This window comes from Melanostigma gelatinosum (genome assembly GCF_949748355.1).
Source record: "Melanostigma gelatinosum genome assembly, chromosome: 6".
NCBI classification, from domain to species: domain Eukaryota; kingdom Metazoa; phylum Chordata; class Actinopteri; order Perciformes; family Zoarcidae; genus Melanostigma; species Melanostigma gelatinosum.
This window is the reverse complement of record NC_136639.1, coordinates 14,942,621-14,966,106: the sequence shown is the minus strand read 5'-3', so window position 1 is coordinate 14,966,106 and position 23,486 is coordinate 14,942,621. Positions and strand designations below refer to the sequence as shown.

The 23,486-nt window shown below is 40.0% G+C and overlaps 1 protein-coding gene across 1 annotated transcript in view; it reads right to left on the bottom strand.

The window, feature by feature from the left end:
- Positions 1-2,559: 2,559 nt before the first annotated feature.
- edil3a (EGF-like repeats and discoidin I-like domains 3a) overlaps positions 2,560-23,486 on the bottom strand; it is a 105,951-nt gene continuing 85,024 nt past the window's right edge. Inside the window, exons 9-10 of the mRNA XM_079271016.1 lie at positions 12,760-12,915; positions 2,560-5,482 (exon numbers count right to left, since the gene is read on the bottom strand). Of these exons, the coding sequence (XP_079127142.1) occupies positions 5,333-5,482; positions 12,760-12,915 (306 nt within the window). The 3' untranslated portion in view covers positions 2,560-5,332. The remainder of the gene's footprint in view (positions 5,483-12,759; positions 12,916-23,486) is intronic.

Below are 23,486 nucleotides of genomic sequence, written 5' to 3'. Positions count from 1 at the left end.
GTACATATTTGATATTATTCGGTTCTATGATGCCACTGTGCAATATTTTACCACTGTTTCCTCTACTGGAGTTTGGTGTTAGTGAAGTACTCCTTTTAAGTGAAGCACCACGACACTATTAACACTGCCTGTAGTTAACTCCACTGATCTCTCTGGTCAGAATCTAGCGTCATCTCATTATCTTTGTGTCATTTTTTACACACTGCATTTGCTCATTCTGTAACTTTGATGTACAGTGTGTGTGTGTGTGTGTGTGTGTTACAATTCAACAAATGACAAATATAATCCTCATATCTAAATTGGGATTTAGATTTAAAACAAACAATCTCTAACGTATACAAGAACCACATTTTGAACACCATCAAACCATGATAATTGTTTTCTTAGTGAGAAGATTCCTCTCTTCACAGAGAACATTTTTTAAAAGAATGTGTCTCATGGCATAAACTTTCACTTCAGGTTTACAGAGTCAGTGATGCTTTAATCTGTCGGCTCATTTCATCAGTTTGCAAAGATAAATTGAATCAGTGGGTCTGAATGAATATGACTTGCCTTTTGATCGCAGTAACAGAATTACAGAAACTACAGATAAAAAGTTCTTAAAAGTATATCAGAGATAATATATGAGTGGATCGCTTGCATTCACAGTGTTGGGGTTCTTTGCTAGATAGAACATCTGTGAGTAGACGTCTTGTGTTCTGTATTGATTTGATGCAATACAATACCACGCAGGAAACATCCATTTAAAGAGGAAACAATCCACAGAAAAGGGCTCACTTTGAATGTACAACCTCCACCGAATAAGCTGTAATAAAAAGGACAACCAGACTAAACTGATTGTTTTCTAACCAGCTTTTAATTGCCAAGTAGCTTCACTCACCTGAGTTAAGAGGCAATTACCTCCCCCCCTGCGTTGGCACTTTGACAGCAGAATCATTACTGGACATTTCCGCCCTGCGACTCACAGCCCTGCCACAACTGTGAGAACTCATTTGAGAAACATAAACTGGCAATGGCAGGACAAAGAAAATCAATGGAAGCAGCTTAATATGGTAGAACCATGTTGACACTGAGCCAAGCTTGATGGAGTAGTAGAGGGCCAAGCAGTGCAATGCCAATAGGCTGTTTCACAAGAACATTTTTGTCTGTTATTATAATCCAAAGTTACAGTATGTTCTTACCAATACAAATATTTCCAATTATGTTAATACATTTGTGGGAGAGTGCTGGTTAGCCGAGTCAGTAATGGCTCGAATATGTAATGTTTTTTCTATTGCAACCTGTTACTATAGAGCTGTTTGGACATGATGGGCAATACTTCTTCAGATTGCAATCAGCCCACAATCCAAGGGCTCAAACCACCATAATCATATTTGGAAATTTGAATTGTAATTAGAACTCAATTTTCATCAACTTGTGATCTGACTATTGTTGCATTACCACATAATACTGATGCTTAAAAAGTCCTGATTACACTTGACAACAGTAAGTTACCAGTGAGGGAAGATGTAGCACATCACAGCAGAGTGTCTCTGAAGGTGTAATCATAAAATTATTCTGGCAACATAATGAGCGGCATGATCAGCACCATTTCTAATACTGTGAAAACTAAAAATAAACGCAAAAAGTGCTGCTCATTAAGACTTTCAAATGTCATAAGCAAATGCTCTTATCTTTTAATTTTTTTTACAATTTATCATTTGCATTTACACACCTATGAACTGCATTTACAGAAGCGGACACTGTTGGTATCTTTTTTTTATATTTAGCCATTTCCGGCTTTAGTTCTGCCCTTGTTTTACACACAGAACTGACACTAACCTAACTAGAAATTTGACATTTTGGAAAAGTCTGTACGGCATATATGAAGCTACCACCAGCAGTTTTAGCTTGGCAACCAGTGGATACTCCAGGAAGTAACTGGTCCAAGCCAAGAAATAGTCCAGCACATAATCCCTCTTGAAATTGAGAAGTCGTTTTGACACATTGGATTTTGCATGTATTGAACAAACAAGATAATAGGCCTATGCTACATGTTAACTAGTGATCTTTAGAGGTGATGGTAGGTGGATTTTGTTACTTTTGGACAGGGCCAGTCTTTATGTTGAAGTAAAGTAAGATCATTGACTGCTAGCTCAAGCTACATGTTGAACAAACAAACATGAGTGTGTTGTCAATCAATGACTCACCTTTAACGCCAGAATACATCTGAGCTCAGTTTTTTTTTTACGAGAGTTAACTCTTAGTAATTTAGTTGGGATGTAGCAGAGAAACTGCTCAGTGCACAATTTATTCAACGACTCCTCAGACTTGACATACATTATTTTTCTTTGCCATTTTGTCCTTTATTCTGGGACTAAAGCCACAATCTGCCATTGTCAGAGTTGTTGGGGTGCATATCATTATAATAAGACACATATAAGCATAGAATTAATGGCAACTGTCATTTTTTAACGGCAGAAATAGGCAGTCAAAGGAGTCACAACGCTAAACAAACAAAGACTTAAGAAAACAATCAGTGATGAGACATTTAATGAAAACAAAGCAACCGCGTTATTTTCACAGATATGTTTTTTATTTGTCAAACTGAAAGAGCTTTTGTTTGAAGCAACATCTTTTTTTGACTGTACACAATGTGTCATCTCTGCAGGCTTGAACCTAACCAGCATTATGATTGGTACATTTTATAGATAGTGACACTCAGACTGAGAAAAGAAATAATACGTGAGCAGCGGACACAGAAATACAAAGACAGGACGAGTTTCCACCTGGCTCCCCTTTTGAAGAGTGAGATGAAGTTTTACAATGCACAACACAATCAAAGGTACAAAGTAAAGCCTATTAGATCTTTATGATATTCAAGACCATAATGTGCCTGTGGACATCTTTGTTATACTGTACTGTTCAAACTCATACATCATGCAAACTTCCTCAAAGCTTTGCAGCGGGCCTGCTGACAGGAAGCTGACTACAAAGATCAATCGGGGCAGATGCTGGCCAAAATATAGTTATTTGACAATACAGAATTGTGTCCATGAACCTAAGGAATGACAGTCACTGATTCACACCAATAACAGTTTTCACATGTTGGTAATCTACAGCCTTTCAGTGTAACTTACGTTGAAGTACAGAGTTTGGCAACATAGCACAACTACATTTTTCCAAATAGCCTTTTGTAATTTGCCAAACCAGAATACAGGCTATACTAACTTCCAAATATCCAAGAAACAATCGAAATATGTTTGTTTTGTTTTTATGGTTACTTGTAAACTACGACAACATCCATGATGATGGTATGCCCTGAAACACAACAATGTCAAGTGAGCACCACAATATTTGAACGGTGACACATTTTCTTGCTGTGCTTTTAGCATTAAGTCAAACACGTATTCATTTCAATGCATTTTTCATTCATTGAATATAAAGTGATGAAAATAAAAGTGGCACTTTCGTATTTCCAGTCTAGTCAGGCAACCAGAATTGCTGGGCTGCAATCTCAGACAGAAAACGCATCATATTACCACGACATTAAATGATTGGACAGTTAAGGGACTGAAAGCTGGTGAGTCTTAAGTGAAACACGGAGCATAAAAGTAGCTCCTTTCAAGCTCTTATTCTAGCACTCAAGAGTTTTGGGAATACTAGTTAAGAGTGGGAACCCATCCAGGACTATGTTTAAGCCGTGTAAGATGGGGCTTTAAGGTTCGGCATTGCAGCAAAAACCTCAAGTACTTGTTTACTTCTATGTGTTTAACTAGCCAAGCATCACAGTTCATTTACTGCAGGATCCATACAGTGAGAACTGCATGAATAGATTATGTTGACGCGATTGGCATAACGGCTTCTTTATCCCCCTGTAACCTGAACGTGTCCAAATGGTTTCCAGGAGCTATAAATATGTTTGCATGCAGAGAGCTGCTGTCGTGTTATGTGAAAATACTCACAAGCTCTTTAACACTTCAACACTATATCATGTCTCATCCAGCATGATGATGAAGATTAGATCGCCTGAAATAAACAGTCTGTCCATATTAGTTCAGAGTTCAGTGGTGTTATCATTGTAGGTTTTGAGATACTATCACTCTTGGACATTTGCTCTGTGTTGAAAAAGACATTAGTTATCGTTTATCATATCAAAGGTATTCAAGAAAATACGAGACTGCTTTCGATATTTGGATTATGCATATATGGACATGATTTAAATAGCTGCTTTCACTCATTTGACATTTTCTTTCAATAATGACACAGAATTGTTTTTTAAATATGTGGCCAAAAATGATTCATTTGTGGGTTATTGTTATGAATGGTATCTATCCTGAGCTTTGTAATTTATACAACTTAGATCTCCAAGACAACACGAAGACGATAAACACAGAATTTATGCATCTGACAGCTGAGGCAAATACATCTAAATTAATCCAAAATAGAACAAGCACAAACAATAATTCCAAATGTCTTAGAAAAAGTGTAGTGATCATCAAAGACAAATTCAAAGTGGAACTCCTTAAGAGAGCTTTGAGACAATTCAGCTGGAGACAGCCTCCAAGCCTCAGCGTCAGGGCTGCAGTGAGTTTAACTGCAGTGCTTGTTTATTGTCTCACATATCAGTTATCGTCAGTCAACTTTTGCAGTGTGTTGTAATGTTTCAGAACTATTTAAAAATGCACATAAAAATAGGTCCCTAAATCAAAGCCATTGCTCTCAGGGCTGGAGGTTTTAAATGATTTGTCATAATATACATTTATAATTCACGCACCATGCAATTTCTTAGTCTTTTACATATAATACAAGCGCATTAATAGTGTTTTGATTGATGTAGTAATGCCAGTGTCCATTAGGGTAAAAGCATGGCTTGAGTAAGTGTCGCAATCAAAGTAAAAATATTTTTGAGAGAGTGATAATAACGTGTGATCTCTACATGGTATTTCAGACAGTTTAGTTATGGTATGAAGTTGGTTAATTATGTCCAATGAAGCACGGCAGACAGATTTCACATCTTTGTTAAAAAGTGACACTGTGGCAACAAGTTAAAACCACAGGGAGAACCCCTCACCGACTCCGCCCCGCCCCTCCCACGTATATTACAGAAGTTAATTCCAAACAGGATGGTACATCTTGAGAAGAATAAAAAGACAGAAAGATCACGCTTTAAGGAGCAAACGAAAAGACAAACGTGATCAAGGGCAGGTTTTAAATCATTGTACAAAAAAGAACAAACAGCAACCCACCGCAACCAAACACGTATTCTTGAAAAATCCATTGGAAATTGATTTATTTTTACAGGTTGCACAGTTCATTGGGAGAATGGCAATAAAGATGGAAGAAAAGGACTTCACTCTTCCTCTGTGCATCCGAGTACTTCTGCACGCAGAGTGATCCTGCCGTACCATGACCAGGGAAGGATCCGGATGAGTCGAGCGTAGATGGGCGGATCTATCACATTCTTTCGGTGTGTGTCGTTGTCAAAGTTCCCTTGGAATACCTTTAAAGACAGCAGCATGGAGGAATTATTCATTTTGAAACGATATACACGTTTTGGTGTGCTGGACAACAAGAAATACATTGTGAAAACAAATACTTGAAGGCTTTTAAGACTATACACATGGTAATCAAATGCTTTCGAAGTCAACGTGTTGTGGAAAAATATCTTCAGTGAATTACCACAGAAACTAAATCGAATGCACTGTTTCTGAGAGGCAGGTGCAGAACATTCGTGGTGCATTTCTTGCCTGGTTTTTCCAGACAGTTGCCTTCAAGGTCTCATGCATGAACAGGTATGAAGTTGAGCCGATCAGAGCTTCAATCCAAACACTGACAATAACAACACTTTCTCTGAATTCAGTCCTATTCGTGGTTATTTTCTTTCACTCACCACGCATGTGAGCACATCAACAGTTCCCCCCCGAGGGGAAAATTGTGTGCGCCACAGCTGGGAGTCCCACCTCCACAATTAGTGACAGACATCTACTGTTGTTTCTCCTGCTTACTAAGTGGTGTCATTAACATGCACCTTATGCTTGTTGGTCGATTTTCCTTCCTGTTTTTTTTAAACCTGGCGTTTGATAAAAGGATTTGGTTGTTGCCAGAAATGTTGCTATGAAGGGAAAGTCGTGTTTCTCCAGTATTGGCTCTTTACAACTCATAACATATTGTGCTACAGAATGATATGCATCATGGATCAACGCAGCGCTCTGATTATGTAGCCACTGGCCTATCCTTCACTGAAGTGCTAAAACAAACAGTGGTATCTAATTTAGGCTCAACATTCAAGTCGTTAAGAGAGAGATTTCAGTGTCTGCACCACTCTTATACCAATTTGATGACATTTAAAAGCCTTTCGATTCGCCTTAAGAAAACAGTTCGAGGGTTAACTGGATGCAAGATACAAATAAGCTAATTGTCTTACTGGGACGTGCGCTCAATTTTTGATTATAAGAAGCTTTGTGTTGTTGTTTGCTTAATAGACAGTGAAATTAAGTATATTAGAAAGAAATGCACCTACAGGGACTGCTTCATTGAAGGATATGATCATTTCAATTAAACAGACGTGATTATGCCTGCTTAATTGGGATGTAATGGGACTCACTCTGGAGTGGAAAGGAAAATCAGCGGGCCACATCCAAGCAGGTGCTGGACACAGAGGCTGATCCTTTCAGAGGTAAGCTTCAACTAAGTATCTTTCAAATCATCAAGGTTTGCATTTAAACAGTTCAGGCAAGCCAAGGCAAGGCAAGTTTATTTGTAGAGCACATTTCAACAACAAGGTAATTCAAAGTGCTTCACATAAAACCATTAAAAGCATCAAAACATAAGGCAAAAGAAAAGGAGATTTAAAAACAATTAAGAACATTCATTAAAACATTAAAAAACAGTGCTAGAAATAAAATACAGTAGTAAAATGCAGAAATGCAGGAAATTGATTAATATATTAATTGAATGTGGTTCAATTAAAGGCAGCAGCAAACAGAAAAGTCTTCAATCTTGATTTAAAGGAGCTGAGGGTCTCAGCAGACCTGCAGCTTTCTGGGACTTTGTTCCAGATATGTGGAGCAGAAAAACTGAACGCTGCTTCTCCATGTTTAGTTCTGACTCTGGGAACAGAAAGTAGACCGGTCCCAGACGACCTGAGGGGTCGGGATGGTTCATAAGGTAGCAGCAGATCAGAGATGTATTTTGGCCATCAACCATTCAGTGCTTTGTAAACCAACAGCAGGATTTTAAAGTCAATTCTTTGTTGGACAGGAAGCCAGTGCAAAGACCTCAGAACTGGAGTGATGTGATCCACCCTCCTGGTCTTAGTGAGGACTCGAGCTGCAGCGTTCTGAATCAGCTGCAGCTTTCTGACGGACTTTTTACAGAGACCTGTAAACACACCGTTACAGTAGTCCAGTCTGCTGAAGATAAATGCGTGGACAAGTTTTTCCAAATCCTGTTGAGAGATAAGTCCTCTAATCCTTGATATATTTAAAAGGAGGTTTCACTCCAACAAGTGCTAAAAACAAAGGACAAGCACCAAACTCACGTGAAGGATTTGGGAGAAATTGTTTAGAGTGTGTAGAATATTCATACGCCGTATTTCCTAAAATTAAAGATCACCTCTGTGCTTGAAGGAGAATGATACAAGCGATTCGTTTTTGCCATATTTGAGCTAAAAGAGATTTTGGGGGAAGTGCTACTTTAAATCCTCTACCAACTGGAAAAAATCAATTGGATAAACCTACGTAATTACTAATAGAAATTGAGAAGAGGAATCGGTGAGACAATAAGGTATTGCTCAGATTCTATAGAAGCTGTAGCATGAAACATGCTTTACAGACACGGTAATATATTCTTTTATGGACCATTTATTTATCCAGTAGCAGCTGGACTTATGATACCTGGCCTGATCAATATGCAATAATGTGACAAGATATCAAACCTCTGCTTCCTCTTTCGAGCACGTGTTTGCATTAGTACAAACACTTTGGCTTAATTCTTTATTCTGTCATTTCCTGTGCTTTTGTGAGTTACTCTTACTGTAGAGCTTAAGCTTTAATCATGTGACAGGTATACGATTTCATTACTTTCCTTATTTGACATGTCTAACACAAAGAGCTGCAGGCCACCTTTTCGTCCTACGTTCTTTGTCATAATTTTCCTCCTGCAGTGAAACCCATTCTCTCACCTGCTTTTCATCTGTATTACATTTATTCAGACAAGGTTTGCATCTGCAGACACGCAAACAACATTACATCACATGGCATTCTGCCGCCTCTCTGTCATGTCTCCCTGTCCTCTGCGCCTTTCTGTGAACTTAAAATCCACATGATAGAACTTAAAATGCTTCATGTTCAACACCGTTTCTGCTTTTCAAATTACATTCTGCATGTTGCAAATTTGGTGAAATGATAAAAACTCAAACCCTACAACAATAAAAATAAACTACAACAAGCAGTGAGTGTACTGTGTCTTAGAATAAACACATGAAACAACCTTTATCGACATGAATCTGTCTGAATGGGGCCATGTTGCACTTTATATTGAGCTGGCATACAAGCTGACAGAAGCATGGGCGTTTTAATAGAGCTGGCTACTCTGTTACAGGGTCTGCAAGGCTACCAGTTTCTGTTGTTCTTTTCACTTTTCATTGTATTTCAGAACTGCAGCATTTGACACCGGGAAGCGAGAAATGTGTCATCTCCATGAGTGTTGCCACAACTGTCATGTGACAACCAGGGCACATGACAGCACAATATAAAAGGAAGGACCGCAAGACCACGAGACCAGCAGCTGATTGAAACATGACAAGAATCTCCCCTAGACTGTCTGGGGACCTGCACAGTGTCTCTGAAATAAACTGTCTGGAACAGGATGTGTGAAGAACCACAACAATAAGACAAATGCTGTTTTGGAAGACAAAAACAGAAAAGTGATGAGCAGATTAAGGCATCCTCAAACATAAATAGGTGTGTAGTATAAGTCAGCGACAGAAAGAAAGTGAGCACAAACCACTGTATGTCGTTTTGATTCACTACACTAGACATAAGACAATTACACATGTTTCAACCAGAGCCAAGCTCTATAAAAGCCGCATTTTAAACAGTGGTTGCTGCCATATTAGCGATGGTTGCAAGCTGCACATGTATGCCATATATGTTTATAATCAAGAGTAATTCAAAACTTGTAAATTCTATGTTTATTTATTTGTAAATAGCTAAACACAATGCCTTGATGGAACCCCCCCCCCTCAGTTTCATCAGAATTGGACCAGTTGTGCAGCAGGTTGAAATATGGCATTTCTTCTCCTGATCTCCTGATCGTGGGTGTGGGGTGTGTTGCAGGAACTTCAGAGTTTGTATATGGTGACCATCGAGTGATATATATTATACTCAAATGAATTGTCAAAGTTACAAAGCCAGAGCTGCTTCTGAACTCTTTCTGTGGATCAAATTTTACAAGACTGCTTACTAATACATACTTTTGGCACATTTTCAGTTACAACAAATAACAATCAGTTATGATAACTGAATTATTAATAGCTAGTTTTAGAAAAGCACTAAATCACTAAAAACAAAGGCTAACTCACAACCTTTGGGAACTTAAGTACTGTGGCAATGCTGCTGGCTTTCATTTTAATTCCATAGTTTAAATTGTTTAAATAGTTTAAATTTCTGTTGCCAAAGTTATACAGCACTGCTAGTCCAAAACAGCAGCAAAAATCAAAGTCAGCAGACTTAAATACACACAACCTCGGGACTTTCACATCTTTTAGTCAAATATGTGGAGGTGGTTGAGAGTAAGTCTCACTTCATCGCCTCCAAGCATAATCATTTCATCCAGAGACACAGGTCTACAGGACATGTCTGTGTGTCTTCACACTGACCCAGTGGCCAAAACTCTGCTCCCAACTATTGATTTTCCGGGCTGCTAGAGTCATGGGTAGACATCAGTAAGACAGGCCTCGAGTGCTCCCCATGCTGCATTATTTAAACCTGCTGCACAGGTCAAGGGAGCAGGACACTCAAATCTCTTTGCTGTCTGCCCTCACGATACCGTAGGCGGCCGAAATGATACCAGGGAAACTCGGCCACGTCTTCATTGAAAGGTCAAGAGGATTGTTCAATGCATGACTACTTATTTAAAGAGGATGGAGATATGCATTCTAGTTATGTGTTTTTCTCATCCTGAGGTACATGAAACGTCGCAGACAACATTTTACATGACTGAAAAAAAAGACTGAATATAAGTGGTGGATCTTAACATGATTGTATTCACAGCTGTCTAACATGCTTTACCCTCTGACCTGGAGGGAACTGAGGGCTCTAATGGCTAATTAACCCTCTGTCACCTGAGTGAAACTCTATCAAGCACAAATCAATTACTTTTGTGCTTGACTGCCCCCATGAACAGAGTAAATATTGACATCCAGGAAAGAACAGTGATGTAGGACTGGTCAGTGTAGTGACCTCGGTGTGTGCATGTGGGAATGCAGCCGGGCCGATATGTGTAATTATGAAGTGTATTACAGTTTAATTATGTTCAAACAATGGACTATGTTGTTACTTGTCTCAGTCACAAGTGCGGTGCACGGCTATTTGGGATTTATGTGTGAAGAAAAGGCAAACAAGGTTCTCTATGGATTTTGTAGAGGGATACTGGTGTGTGTGACACTGTGTGACAACATCTGTATTCTGACAGAGCCTCCTCTCTCAATCTAGATCTTACTGCCTGCAGCCTCTGCCACACAGGAGCTGGAGGGGGGAGCTGAGAAGAATACTTACAAGCCCCTACCACTGTGCCCGAACCAGACACCCAGACATACACATTACACACACACACACACACACGTTCTCAGTATATTCCTGTCAAGTCAAGCATTGTGGTGTGGCAGGAGGAGCCTCAGGAGTCCAGCAGCCAAATGTGTCCTCTAGCATTAATAGCTGCTTCAGCTGTCTGAAGGGGGGAAACACCTTGACGAATCATACATCTGAGCAGCCCCTTGGCTCCGTCGAGGGACAAACTGATTGACATTCTCAGAAGCCTTGCTTAACACGCCTGCCCTCTAATACTTGACGAAAGTGCTGCTCCCCACTGAGTTATATCTGAAAATTAGATTTAGAAATAAAACATAAAAACATAACAGGGTCCCGAGAAGCCACCAGGACTTTTCTCTCCTTCCCTTTGTTATCTCAGCTGATGCTTGCCGGGTCTTCGAAAGTGTCATCCAGTACTCAGTATTGAGATTGCTCGAGTGAAAATCATGCTGAGCATGCAGTGGCCCGTATCCAAAGATAATCGTGGGTGTTTAAATTATGAACTCCTCAAGCAAGGAATGTGAACTGCAGCGATGGGAAAATATCTGCTGACATTGGCTGCTGCACTGGCTCCTAAACAAGGATACGGGCATGAATGGACATCAGCCTATTGAGGGGTGTTATTAACAAGGTGCTGTCATATTTCAGCTCTCGGTCTACCACATTGAGCCGGACGAAATAAAAAGCCTTTCTTTAAAAGAAATCAAATTTTGAAATGGCAGGTGAAGTTACCCACCAACCTTTACAAGCTGCTCAGAATCCGTCGTTATGAGAAAGCCCAACATCATAGCTCACGCTTCTATGTGCACACACTGCAAGGCATGGACTGCAGGTGAACCATGAAATCAAGTATGACGGCAAATTAAAGACGAAAGGATTTCAAGCCATTTGAAGACTATCCACAAATGCTTTCATATTGTCTTATTGTTTTTAAATGTGTGAAATAAATGTGCATGCCCAAATGAAGGAGTGCAAATATGTATTGAAGGTTGAATGTTGCGCAATCAAAATCAATTAATCTTCAATTATGAATCAAATACAAAATATGGGTCTCAGGGCACTCAGATTCCATTAATCCGGTGCAAACGTTTACACTTGTTCACAAAATAAAATGCACAACTACAACTCTTTTAAGACTGTTCATGATCTCGTAATACGGTGAATTATTTTTAAAGCACCTCTACGGTATTTGCTTTGTGCAAAACGCATGTATGAATTCGATTAGATCTCTTGATTTATCATAGTCAACACTTTAGCAGCCATGAATAAGCAGAAGAGGTTTGGTTTATCGTTCAATAACAAAACAGGGAAAAGTAAACACCGCCTCTCTTGCCACCAGTATCTGACAGACAAGAGGCTTCAGCTTTAGCTGTAACACTGCCTGCAGCCCTCCTGATATCAGCAGAGAGGCTGCATGCAGCCCTGCTCTGTCTCTGTAGTCGTGGGCGATTGGAATGGACATGTACTCTGTTGAAGGGTCGCAAACAAGATTTTCAGCACAGCACAGCACTGGCCGGGCCAGGTTGACAGCACAGTCTTATCTGATCCCAAACCAGAGAGAGGCAGTAGGACAGACCAGGCAGCTTCAGTTTGAGCCACAGATAAGAACATGCTAAAGGGAAGTGGACAGGAGAAACAGACAAAAAAGGAAATGTTCACGCTTAATACTAAACACACCTTTTGCAGCTCTGTGTTTTTCTTCGCCATTATTTCTGTTAGTTCTCTCTACCCAGAATGCCCCTTTTCCTCATGATCTGATATATAATTCAAAACCTTCAGTACTCAGTTCCCACGGGCAGGCATTTATGATTCTACAGTATTTTTCAATATGATTACTATGTGCACATGACAACAAATATGTGTTTAATCTGATTAACCGATTTCTCAGTTAACATTGGTAGAAGTGACCTAATACCGTGTGTTTTTTGTTTGATGGTGGTCATTATGGGCTGTGAAAGCTTCTTACCTTGTCCTTCCCCTGTTTCTCATCTTGATATATTTTCCACCGCTCTCCATCGTTGCTGTATGCCAGTTTGTATGAGCCAACAAACTGCACATGGCCAAAGTCTTTAGCTCCCTGGGTGATTATACCTGTGACCTTGGTATCCACACGCAAGTCCACCTGAGAGAGGAAAGAAACACAGAGAGAGAGAGATCGTAGAATGGTAACTTTCCCAAGAAGCTTAGCATGTAAAAAAAGTGTCAGAGATGCACAATCTAGTCAGCATCCTTTTTTTTCGTTTGATGTCATCACAGGATTTACTGTACATAGACACTGGGTGCAAAAAGTCAGTTTCAATTATTCACAGAATATTGAACAACAAGGCTAAGTCCACAACCTCGCCTCAGCAAAACAGAAATCACACGCCGCAGCAGCTTCGGAGAGCCAGGCCGCTCCATTTGGGTTAATTTTTAATAGGTTCTCATTTGTTGCAATCAATCTCCAATGCATGGATGCTAGGCAGTAAACACACAAACTCTTACTCATATGGAAATCGTACGATTCAATTATGCTTTATTATTTGGTAATGTACATGAACCCAAAAACAACGACAGAAAGAATAAGTAGTATTATGGCTCCATCGCATTTACCTGGCCCACTTTGCTTCAGCAAAATATACCGCAATAATGTCAAACACAGGTCAATCCACCATGTTAATTATGTCAAATGAATAATATATTTTAACTTTGAGAGGAAGGTGTGTAGAAGTGCAGCTATACAGCTAATACTGGGATGGAACATAAAGAAGTATAAACATGTCACTCCCATTGAGCTTTCATCAGCATAAAGCAGCAGGTGTTCTGTTAAGTTCTATTCCACATAATGGAAACAGTGCAGAAATACTTTTATGTCCATGAAACACATTATGCCAACGGTTGGTGTTGTTTTGTATACAACAAAAAACGAAACTACTTCTAAATATCAAAAATAATGTGACAAATGAAGGGTGTAAAACTCCCATAACCTCCCATGTGACTGACTCTTTAAAAGAGCATGCTGTTTTTTTATGAATATAAAAAGATGTGAATAATTGATAGCGCTGCCTTCTGCACTTTCCTCCCTTAAATGCTAATAGCCTAAATGTCACTGTAAAACTGTCTCACGCATCGCATACATCTAAGCAGCACTGATTCACAGTCAACACAGGATGAAACACAGTGTGCCACTTGGCATTTAGCTGTCACATGGGAAGATAGTGGCAAAATTTAGACGCAGAGAGAGCGCAAGAGAGAGAAACATATACTGTACGGACGCAGATTTATTTATTCTGCTGAATATAGTACATACAACATCGAGGCAGCCATACATCACAATAATTGGCCTGGTAATAGGTCAACATATACTGTGTCACACGGCTCTGACAAAACAAAAAACAATCTGTGTAGATGAAACAAATAAGCAAAGAAACCGAATGCATGATTTATGACTGTTTCCTTCTACCTCCCGGTCCCAGACCCAGTGCAGAACACCACTATGCATGTCATCGCTGCGCCAAACCGCACCACACCGCACCACATTGCACCTTTTATTGCCTGCAATGTTAGTTTCTCTTTTTTCCCCAGCTACTTTAAGATTGAGGACTGCTCCCTGGGTATTAGATGGGTGTTTTTAAGTGCAGACCCGCTGCTCTTTACATAATTAGGCATAGACCTGGGTCCTGACACACATGTAGACAAAGCCATGCCTTAGCAAGTACAAGGCAAACTCTTGGCTTTCTAAAAAGGCATCCAAGTGGATAAACTCCCAGTTCTCCATTTGTGAGCTGTTAAGCCAATGAAAGTAGGACAGCAGGCATTGAAGTTTGCATGCAGACATAATTTGACTCTTAACAATGCTGTGGTTACAGGTATGCAATTATGCAGATGCTGCACAGGACATATGCATGCTTCATTTGTTGTGAATACAATATTCATGAAGTTTCTCCTTTAAAAGGTAGCAGCCTCTGCACCTGTTTTGGTTTTTTTGTAAAGTAATGCTGATTTCTGCCTCTGAATGCAGCTGCGGCAGCAGATTGGAATATGTTCCTGTGATGTACATGAATACTTTTAAACAACAGTTCTGTTATAACAACGATAATGTCACAGAAACCCACTGGATAAAGCGGGGCAGAAAAGAACAGTGGCAGGGGCTGCCTGGTTGATTTAGAGGGGCCTGACACCTTGCATTGTCAGGCTTTGATTATGCTCCAGCTGCAGAATGTTGAGGTAATCTCGTTCTACTCAAGCAGTCAAGTCTGCCACCAAAACAAAGGCAGGCTTGAAGGGGAACCTTTAATTGCCGTCACAGGTAGCGGTCAAAAAATACAACCGCCCCTAGCGACGGCAGCTCTCAACACTTTGATGGCCCGAACTGAATTAGGGGGCGAGCTAAGCTTGTTAAAGCAAGGCCTCTCCTGCAGCCCCCATCTTCTGTTTTTTTCGCCCATCACACTCTCAACCCCATTCCCTCCTCCACAAGCTGTTAACCCAGACAAACTAGGACTGTGTGAAGTCTTTGTAGCACTCGGTGAACGCTCGTGGCATACATGTTTCAGAGAAATAAACCATGAGAATCAATTTTAGGATTTAGTTTGCTGTGTGTGAGATTAAAAACAAGATTTATGGAGCTCAAACCTAAGCCTCCAGTTTTCCCAACGATACAGCTACACATCAAAAAGGGAGAGAGCGTCATTCACATTAACTTGTTCACTTCTGCCAGACGAACACTCATCTCCGCTGCTCATTAAGAACAGAGTTGGTGTGTAAATCTTGCGTCCCTATTTGAAGTGGCTTTGCCATTGCAGGATAAAGATATTAATGCAGTGAGAGGAAGCGCCATACGGAGCCGAACAAGGCTCAGTTTCCTTTTTTTATGAATACATTTTGCACACATGGCATCCTGCTGACATTCCCCCTCCAGCTGTGCTATACTGTCTATCTGCTGAAGACTCATCCAATCGTCAAAGCCTGTGGGACATTGAATATGTGTGTGTCTATACTTTCTGTATATTCTCCTAGGTCACAGTGCATAATTCTGAATTGAATGAGCACAACTCACAGAGGAAAGAGGAGAACAGTGCTACAGCCCATCAAGGCCTCAACAGGGCAGCTATCATTAAAGTTTAAAGCTGTGGCGAAAGCTTGAAAAACACCCTGTTTCATTGCTCTTGAACCACCTGTAGCTAGTCATACGCAGAGACACCGCATCATACTAAAACAGTTTGCAATGTAAACCTCATGTTGTTGCTTAACATGAAGTAAAGAATCAAAATTTTAAAAGAAAGTCTGCATCGAAGAATGGAGGGGTTAATTGGGCATTTAGGAGGAAGGGACGGTCTTACGAAAGATGCAACATTTCTGGAGCTTGACCAGCACTGAAAGTCAAGATGTTGTCCTGACTGAATCGGAGTCTCATTTGCATGAACTTTAACAAGAGATGTCCGATATGCCTGCTATCTGAACATAGTTCTACATTCAACATGCCAAAAAACGGCTATTCTGTACTGCTGCAAAGCCTACTATCTTCAGAAAAGATCTCTCTGAAAAGCAAAGCTAACATGACTATAAAAGGAAGGATGAAGCTGCAGGTGGACAATTTTCAGACAAATGGCTGACTGAGTACAGCACGTCTCTACTGAGTGCAAAGAAAAGCCTGTTTGTGTCATGACACCTTTCTGAGTTTAAAAAATGTGCCATTCCTCACAGAGGTGAGCTGGCTGAGCCTGTTCATTGAGATGAACCAGGAGGCGGAGTGTCGCTGAGCTTGAGAGGTTGTTATGTGACATGTATGACTTTACCTGTGTAAAAGCACATTCTTGTCCCAGACCCAGGAACGTGAAAGTGAACAGGACTGAAATAGGTTGTGGCGTACTTCCAGCCCTACTCAGCAATAACATCAGCCCAAACGAATTAGCCTGAGACTCATATTCATTATTTTGTTTGTTTTGTTCATTACTGTAGAAAACAAACAGCCGGTAGCCCTTCATAGACTTAGCCTGTTGGACAAAGACGCTGTAATGACTTATTACAATCTAGAGTGCTGCTTATAAATAGCTGCTGGTAAAAATGAATAAAAAGAGAAAAAAAAACAGCTTGCCGATCAACAAATTGAAATATTTTCAGAAGGGACACCTTTCCGCCCACGAATGGATAGAAAAAACATTTCTTTATAATGATAAAACAAAAACAACAACAGGTTACAAGTTAATTATATGGAATGAATAGATTAGAACATGTTCTCACCACAACTCGTCACATACTGACGCGGAGCCTTTGCCATCACATCACACTGTGTAGGGACACCACTACTTAGTAAGGTTTAAGAAACAACATCAGGGTTTGGGTTCAAATGACTTGTTTCTAAAGTAGAAATGAAGCCTAAAACGTGTACAGGAAACAATCAGTTGTTTGTTAAGTGAAAGTGAAACTTAAACACAACACAGGTGGCCTAAGTGACACAAAAGCTGTAACACATTGTTGGATTCACACAAGTCTCTTGGTTGAAAGTCCTGCGTTTAAAAGACTCGTCCAGCCGCCCTGTGAGAGTTTTTCGGTCTTCATGTTATCACACTCCCAGAGCATTTTCTCTGAGCGTCTAATAATGATGCTGATGGGTTTACATTGATTGTTGTTAACTGGAAGTCCGGTGAGTGCCTTGTGCGTCAGTATCAGAAGTCGAGGGGCGTGACAAAGCGCCTGTATTCGACGCCTCGGCAATGAGAACGGGCTGGTCAATGTCTCGTTTGGAAATGTATAACTTCATTTCAGGGTAACTTGATAGTTTGAATAACTGTCACTGTCACTATTATTGCAGTTGTCACCTCATCAGATTAAAGTCAGTTGCACATTGTGAAACAAATTGTAAGTCCTTTAAATTTCAGCATAGTGCAAACGCACCACACAAATAACACCCACACACACACACACACACACACAGCGAATCTCCTTTCTGACACCTTTTGTGTGACCGGTGTTTCCACATGGGTTTGGGGGATGTCAGAAGGTATAAATGCCTGCTGAGATCTCACACTGTGAAAGGCTGGTGAGCAGACAGTCTGAAGTGTGATTCAGGAGCACTGAGTATAGTAAAGGAAACGTCATAGAGATGAAGCCCCCTCATGGCTGCATCATATTGTCCAAGGCCAGTCAGTGTGGAACCACATTCCTGCATGAACCTAAAACATTTTCCCTTTTCAAATTTGACTTAGCGTACACACAATGTTTTTGAAAGTGCTAAATGTGGAATGTGAATCAAATGCGCTCTGCTGAAAGAGACGAATGAGCTGTCTTGACACGAGGATAGATGCATAGACTTCGCTATGCATTGAACATCCTCCCCCTCCCAACCTCCTCTTCACTCTAGTCTTCATGCCAGCACACTTGCATGACGCAGTGCTGCTTGTAACTGAAATTAAATTCTTTGTTTTTCTGTCTAAAAACATTGACATTTTCCCCAGAGTCACAGTATGTCGAATATGCTTAAATGCATAATGAATGGCACCTCCATGTTGATAACCCCAGGCAATCTGCAAAGACCAGAAAACACGGTGCTCACAGTGCTCACAGTGCTGTCACACATTTTTAGCCATGATAGCGGCATGGCTCTAGGAATGCCACTGTCTGTCTGGTGGTCGCTCCATTGATCCACTGCTTTGGTCATGGACTTTAGAACAGATATCTATGGTGCCCAGAGGACAAATCCTTATTCTGGTGATTCCCTGTTTTTTTATTTTATCTACTGCCACCAGTAAGTCATCATTTTCATTTCATCCAGTTAAATATCTACCTGAATACCTATCGGATGGATTTCTTCTAGTGCCACCATGAGGTTGACACATGTGGTTTTGATGTGAAATTTGGTACAGATATTCTTGTCCCCCTTTAGAATGAATTTGAATAATGTTGGTCAAACATTTCAATTGCCAAATACCTTGGATTATGACCCAATACCTGCAAAACATATGACATTACCATCAGTCTCAGGTACAAGTATCGATGAGGCAGTGTCATGTATCATTGTAAATGCTAACATTTGATTAAAGTCTGTAGAGAAAAGTAACCCTCTCCTGTAAAAGCTTGCAACAGTGCATTGTCAGCGTTTTGTTTTGGAGGCATCTTGTTCTCCATCTATAATTTAACAAAATAACGTGAGTGCTTTAGAAAAAAAACATAAAACTATTATTTAATTCCTGTTATTTTCTCCATAACAAAGGCAGCCTTCCATCAAAGCCAGTGCATCGAAGCACGTCAAAGCACAAACATTACTACCTGAGGTTCTAATGGGCAACTCGGCCATAAAACAGATGTAGCCTCAGCTCAGCATGTCAAGTTAAGTCTAAATGGCTGATGGACCGATGAAGGGAATTGGCCATGGCAAGAGGAACAGGAAGAAAATCAACCATGGTGGTCTGGATCATTTGGAGCTATTACAGCAAGGAGAACAGCATTTATAGAACCAGCGAGTTGCATACTGTGTCAGCATGAGTGAAGTGAGGGATCTATGTGCGTAAAAACATAGCCTTGACGCTGCAGTAGCAAGGGACTTGGGGGATTTCACACTCTGTTTAATGCTCACTGTGACACTTACTCACTGATAAAATCTAAAGTAGTCTCTCTCCCGGTGTGATTTTGTCTGAAATCAAATCTGTAATTCTTGCTGGAGGGGGGAAAAAAAAGATTCCTGTTGGAATATTCAGCAAGTGTAAAATGTGAAATGAAAATAAAATTGTTTACGACTCTGGCTGCTGCACTTACAAGCTCATCATCGCTCCTCTCTACCCATTCCTGCTTCTCACATGGTCTATAAAATATTCAAGTCTAATTCTCACACGTGTGCTCGCATACACGCACACACAAAAGCATGATGTGCTTCACATGCAATCAATAGGGGAACCATGAAATTGCAAAACAGATCAAATGTATGGATATAGGTGGTCTTTGCAATATTATAATTACCCTAAAATGAATCAATGTCCAGTTTTCTACAGAGCCTTAGCTTAACTGTGGACTATTCTGAATTAATCATAATACTGAGGGATGCTGCATGTAGTGCTGATGCGTAAGCGCAGGCCACACTCTCCTGGGCACGAAACATAACGATGTCTGATTTAAACATTGGATACCTTGCTTGTCAAGAGATGGCTTAGAGACACTCTGAAACCACGAGATACACATGCAGTACACATTGAACCCAATCTCTGCTGCACTGATTTAAGCACAAGAGCCATCGCTTCTGACAATTCCTGCAGATCCCACGATTACAGCAGGCGCTGCTGCAGACTCATGAATCACTCATCCCAAGATAAAACAGATAAATGCTTCCTACGGTAGCTGAGAGGGAGTGAGAGGGGCAGAGGTAGAGAGATGTGGATCAGGACGTGGTGTTGGAGGATAAGATGGCTTCCTTGGGTAATGAAAACAAAAGACTAACATTACACAGGTTCCAAGCAGACCTGTACATCAAGGCTATGGTTGGAGGGAGGGGACACTAAAAACCACCCAATTGAATCAGGGAAGCAGATAGCTTCACCATCCCTTCCGTAACTTAATTTGGAAGCTAATTAAATCAGCATACTAGCTGCAGGGAAATTTAATAAAATAGAGCCACATTGGACAGGATTAAAATGAGGCTCTGACGATTATGCCTTAATGAAATTGACATCACGCATGTTTTCAAATTGGTGTGGATTCTTTCTCAAAATTCTCCTTGAATTCTTGGATAATGTTCTCAAGATGATTGTATTAGCAATAGCTGCTGGCAATTTTTTTGAACCTGCTGTATTTATGTCGATGTAAATTTGAGAACATGTTAAATACGAAGGAGTCTCCAACTGGGCAGCCATCAGTTACATATCCAGTATCAGCTCGGTACCCATCCGACATGCTTCTCCGTAGAAGTTGGATAATGACCCACAACAAGCCCTTATATTGTGAATACAATTTGCCAAGTCTTAAAATCATGCACTCACTCACTACACATAGCTACATGGTGCACATTTAATCATGCCTTTTTCTGAAACTGGGCTGGCACATCTGCCAAAGTAAATGCTGGCTGAGCAATTTGCAGTTATGGTTACATCTCTCATCCTGGCTTCAGAGTCTCATATCAGAGTGCCACAGCTCAGATTTTGTCACCAAATTGTGGAACAAAACAAAACAAAGAAGATGCGATGCTGTTGGCTCAGTTGGGAATGTGTTTCCTACTGTGTTGGATTGATATTGTCATGGTAATTCCTGTGAAGGTTTAATCAAAATAAAATGCAGCCCCCACCGATTAGAATGTATGCTCAAGCCAGTGTTCATACATTTCATACTTTTTACAGCATCACAGCTGTGGGTAAATGGTTGTGTGCTTCTCACTGATTGCAACAGAAACCACCCGGAGACGTTGTCCCTCTAACGTTCTGTTTCTTTAATTAGTTCAGCAAGAAAACTTGGCTGCAGGTGCTGTTCTCGTTGATCCAGTCACTTTGTGTCGAGTAGTATGACAAGTAATGATAAAAAGGTGAGCAGAATAAAGTATGCATCTCTAATGTGATTAGAACCTTTAACAGCCAGATCTGCAGGGACAAGTGCCTTTATCTAGTTTCTACCAGATGAATATGGTATGACAGGAATACAAATGCTGTATTTAAGAGGATAGCCACTGAATCCTGCCTCACAATTCATTGTTGCAAGGGCTGTGTTTTCCATTGAGGGAGGGGGGGGGGGGGGAATCAAGTTTGAAGGACGCAGAAGACATCTCACCCTTGAAAGTTCCCAATAAATTCTCTTACAGGCCATGAAAGTAATTCTAACACAGTACTGGTCACTTTTTCTTGAAATATATACACGATCATTGCAAGTCCATATTATCAAAATCCCTCTTCAACCCTTTCATGCAACAATGGCTTCTGTCTCTCGGAGGCAGCTTTTCTGTCTTTAGAAAGGACACGCTTCATCTTTGCTGCACAAACACTCGAGAAGAGACGAGTGTTTCAATGGTACAAATGAAAGCCGTTCTCCTCTGTGGATGGATGGAACAAACACCCTGCTAATTCTATAGATTAAATGAAATAGAGTTTCAAGTCAGCAGTGCTGTATTTGCGGTAGCGATTTGATTAGGAAGCTGTGCTCGACAAAATTGGTGTCATGATAATACCCGGTTTGATGACAACAAATGCATGCTCACAGGCACTGAGTGGGAATCAATCTTGCATTATGTCTCCTGATTGTTCTTTCTAGCCTCTACTCCACATGGGACAATGCTCGTGTGAAGTGTCAACAAGCATTGATGGTTAAGGAACCATTTGCAAAAGCTGGAATAATTGACTTAAGCGGTATATTAATTGTTGCCATTGTAATTCATTGTCATTTTGAAAAACACTATTAAATAAAAAAATGTTAATGTTTACAATGTGATGATCCCTGCCAATTGCAGAAAATAAAAATAATATAAAAAAGGGAAACCTGATTTACACTGAAACTGCCTTAACTCTTCAGCTTAAATTCATTTCAATTCTGGCAGTACACATTTACTTTTGACCACAAACCTCACCGTATGGTCGTGTAAGGGGTGAAACAGTACTTAGGATGCCAAACTCAGATTTTTTTAATCAAGATTATTCCAATAAAAACTATTTCTGAAATGCATTTGATAACTCTAATGTTCAGATACATCTATATGATAAGCAAAGTGTATTATGTAAGGTCATTTTTGTTAGGTAAAATAAAGACAAACAAATTGATAATAGTTGAATGCTCTATGGCAGTGGTTCTCAACTGGTCTGGCTGCGGGACCCACCATCACCCCTTAATGATAAGCCGGGACCCATGACACAAATTATATATATATATATATATATATATATATATAATTTAATATATAAATATATATATATATAATTTGGGTATATCTATATTCAAGAAGTCTAGTAACATCTCTGTGTATCAAATAAAGAAAGTACACATCAATTATATTTTAACAAATATTCTCATTTTTCAAATTTAACTGGATGGATTATAAATAATACATAGAAATACATGAATGGATGTTCTTCTCATTTCAAGTAAAATAACGGCTGGATTAAAGAATAAATTACGTAACACAATTCATTTTAGATAAATTATGTTCACTGAATTGCCCTGCAGCTTTAAATTCAGTTCATTCAGGGTGAAGTGAAAAAGCCACAATATTATATTTTTCTCATCTTCTAAAAAGAGAAAGTAGTGTTGGAAGAATTCACTTATATGAGTCTGTCTAGTCAGAGTCCAATGACTCTGGTCTCTCTGGTAATTTTCTCTTTTGGAAATCGTCGTATGATTTGACTTTCACATCTCACAGCTCAACAGTCCTGCTCTGCTCTCTGTATCCTCGTCTCTCCCCATGTGTCACGGTGTGTGTACATCTCACTCAAGTCAGGAAACTTGTCAGAATACCCATATTTGATTGGCTGAGCTGCATCACGTGATGTGATTCACAACGCATTGGTCTGTGTTTTTCCTGCACCGCTGAACAAGTACCGTAAATGCTGGAATAATTCCGCTGCATAAAAAATGCCCTTCAAAATAAAATCACAATTATTATTATTATTATTTTTTTTTTTCTCAGGCAAAGGCCCGCGACCCACTGAAAAGGGGCCGCGACCCACTTTTGGTTCGCGACCCACCAGTTGAGAATCACTGCTCTATGGTATTCTCCTCTATGGAAATGCAACATTCATTTGATCTAATTTA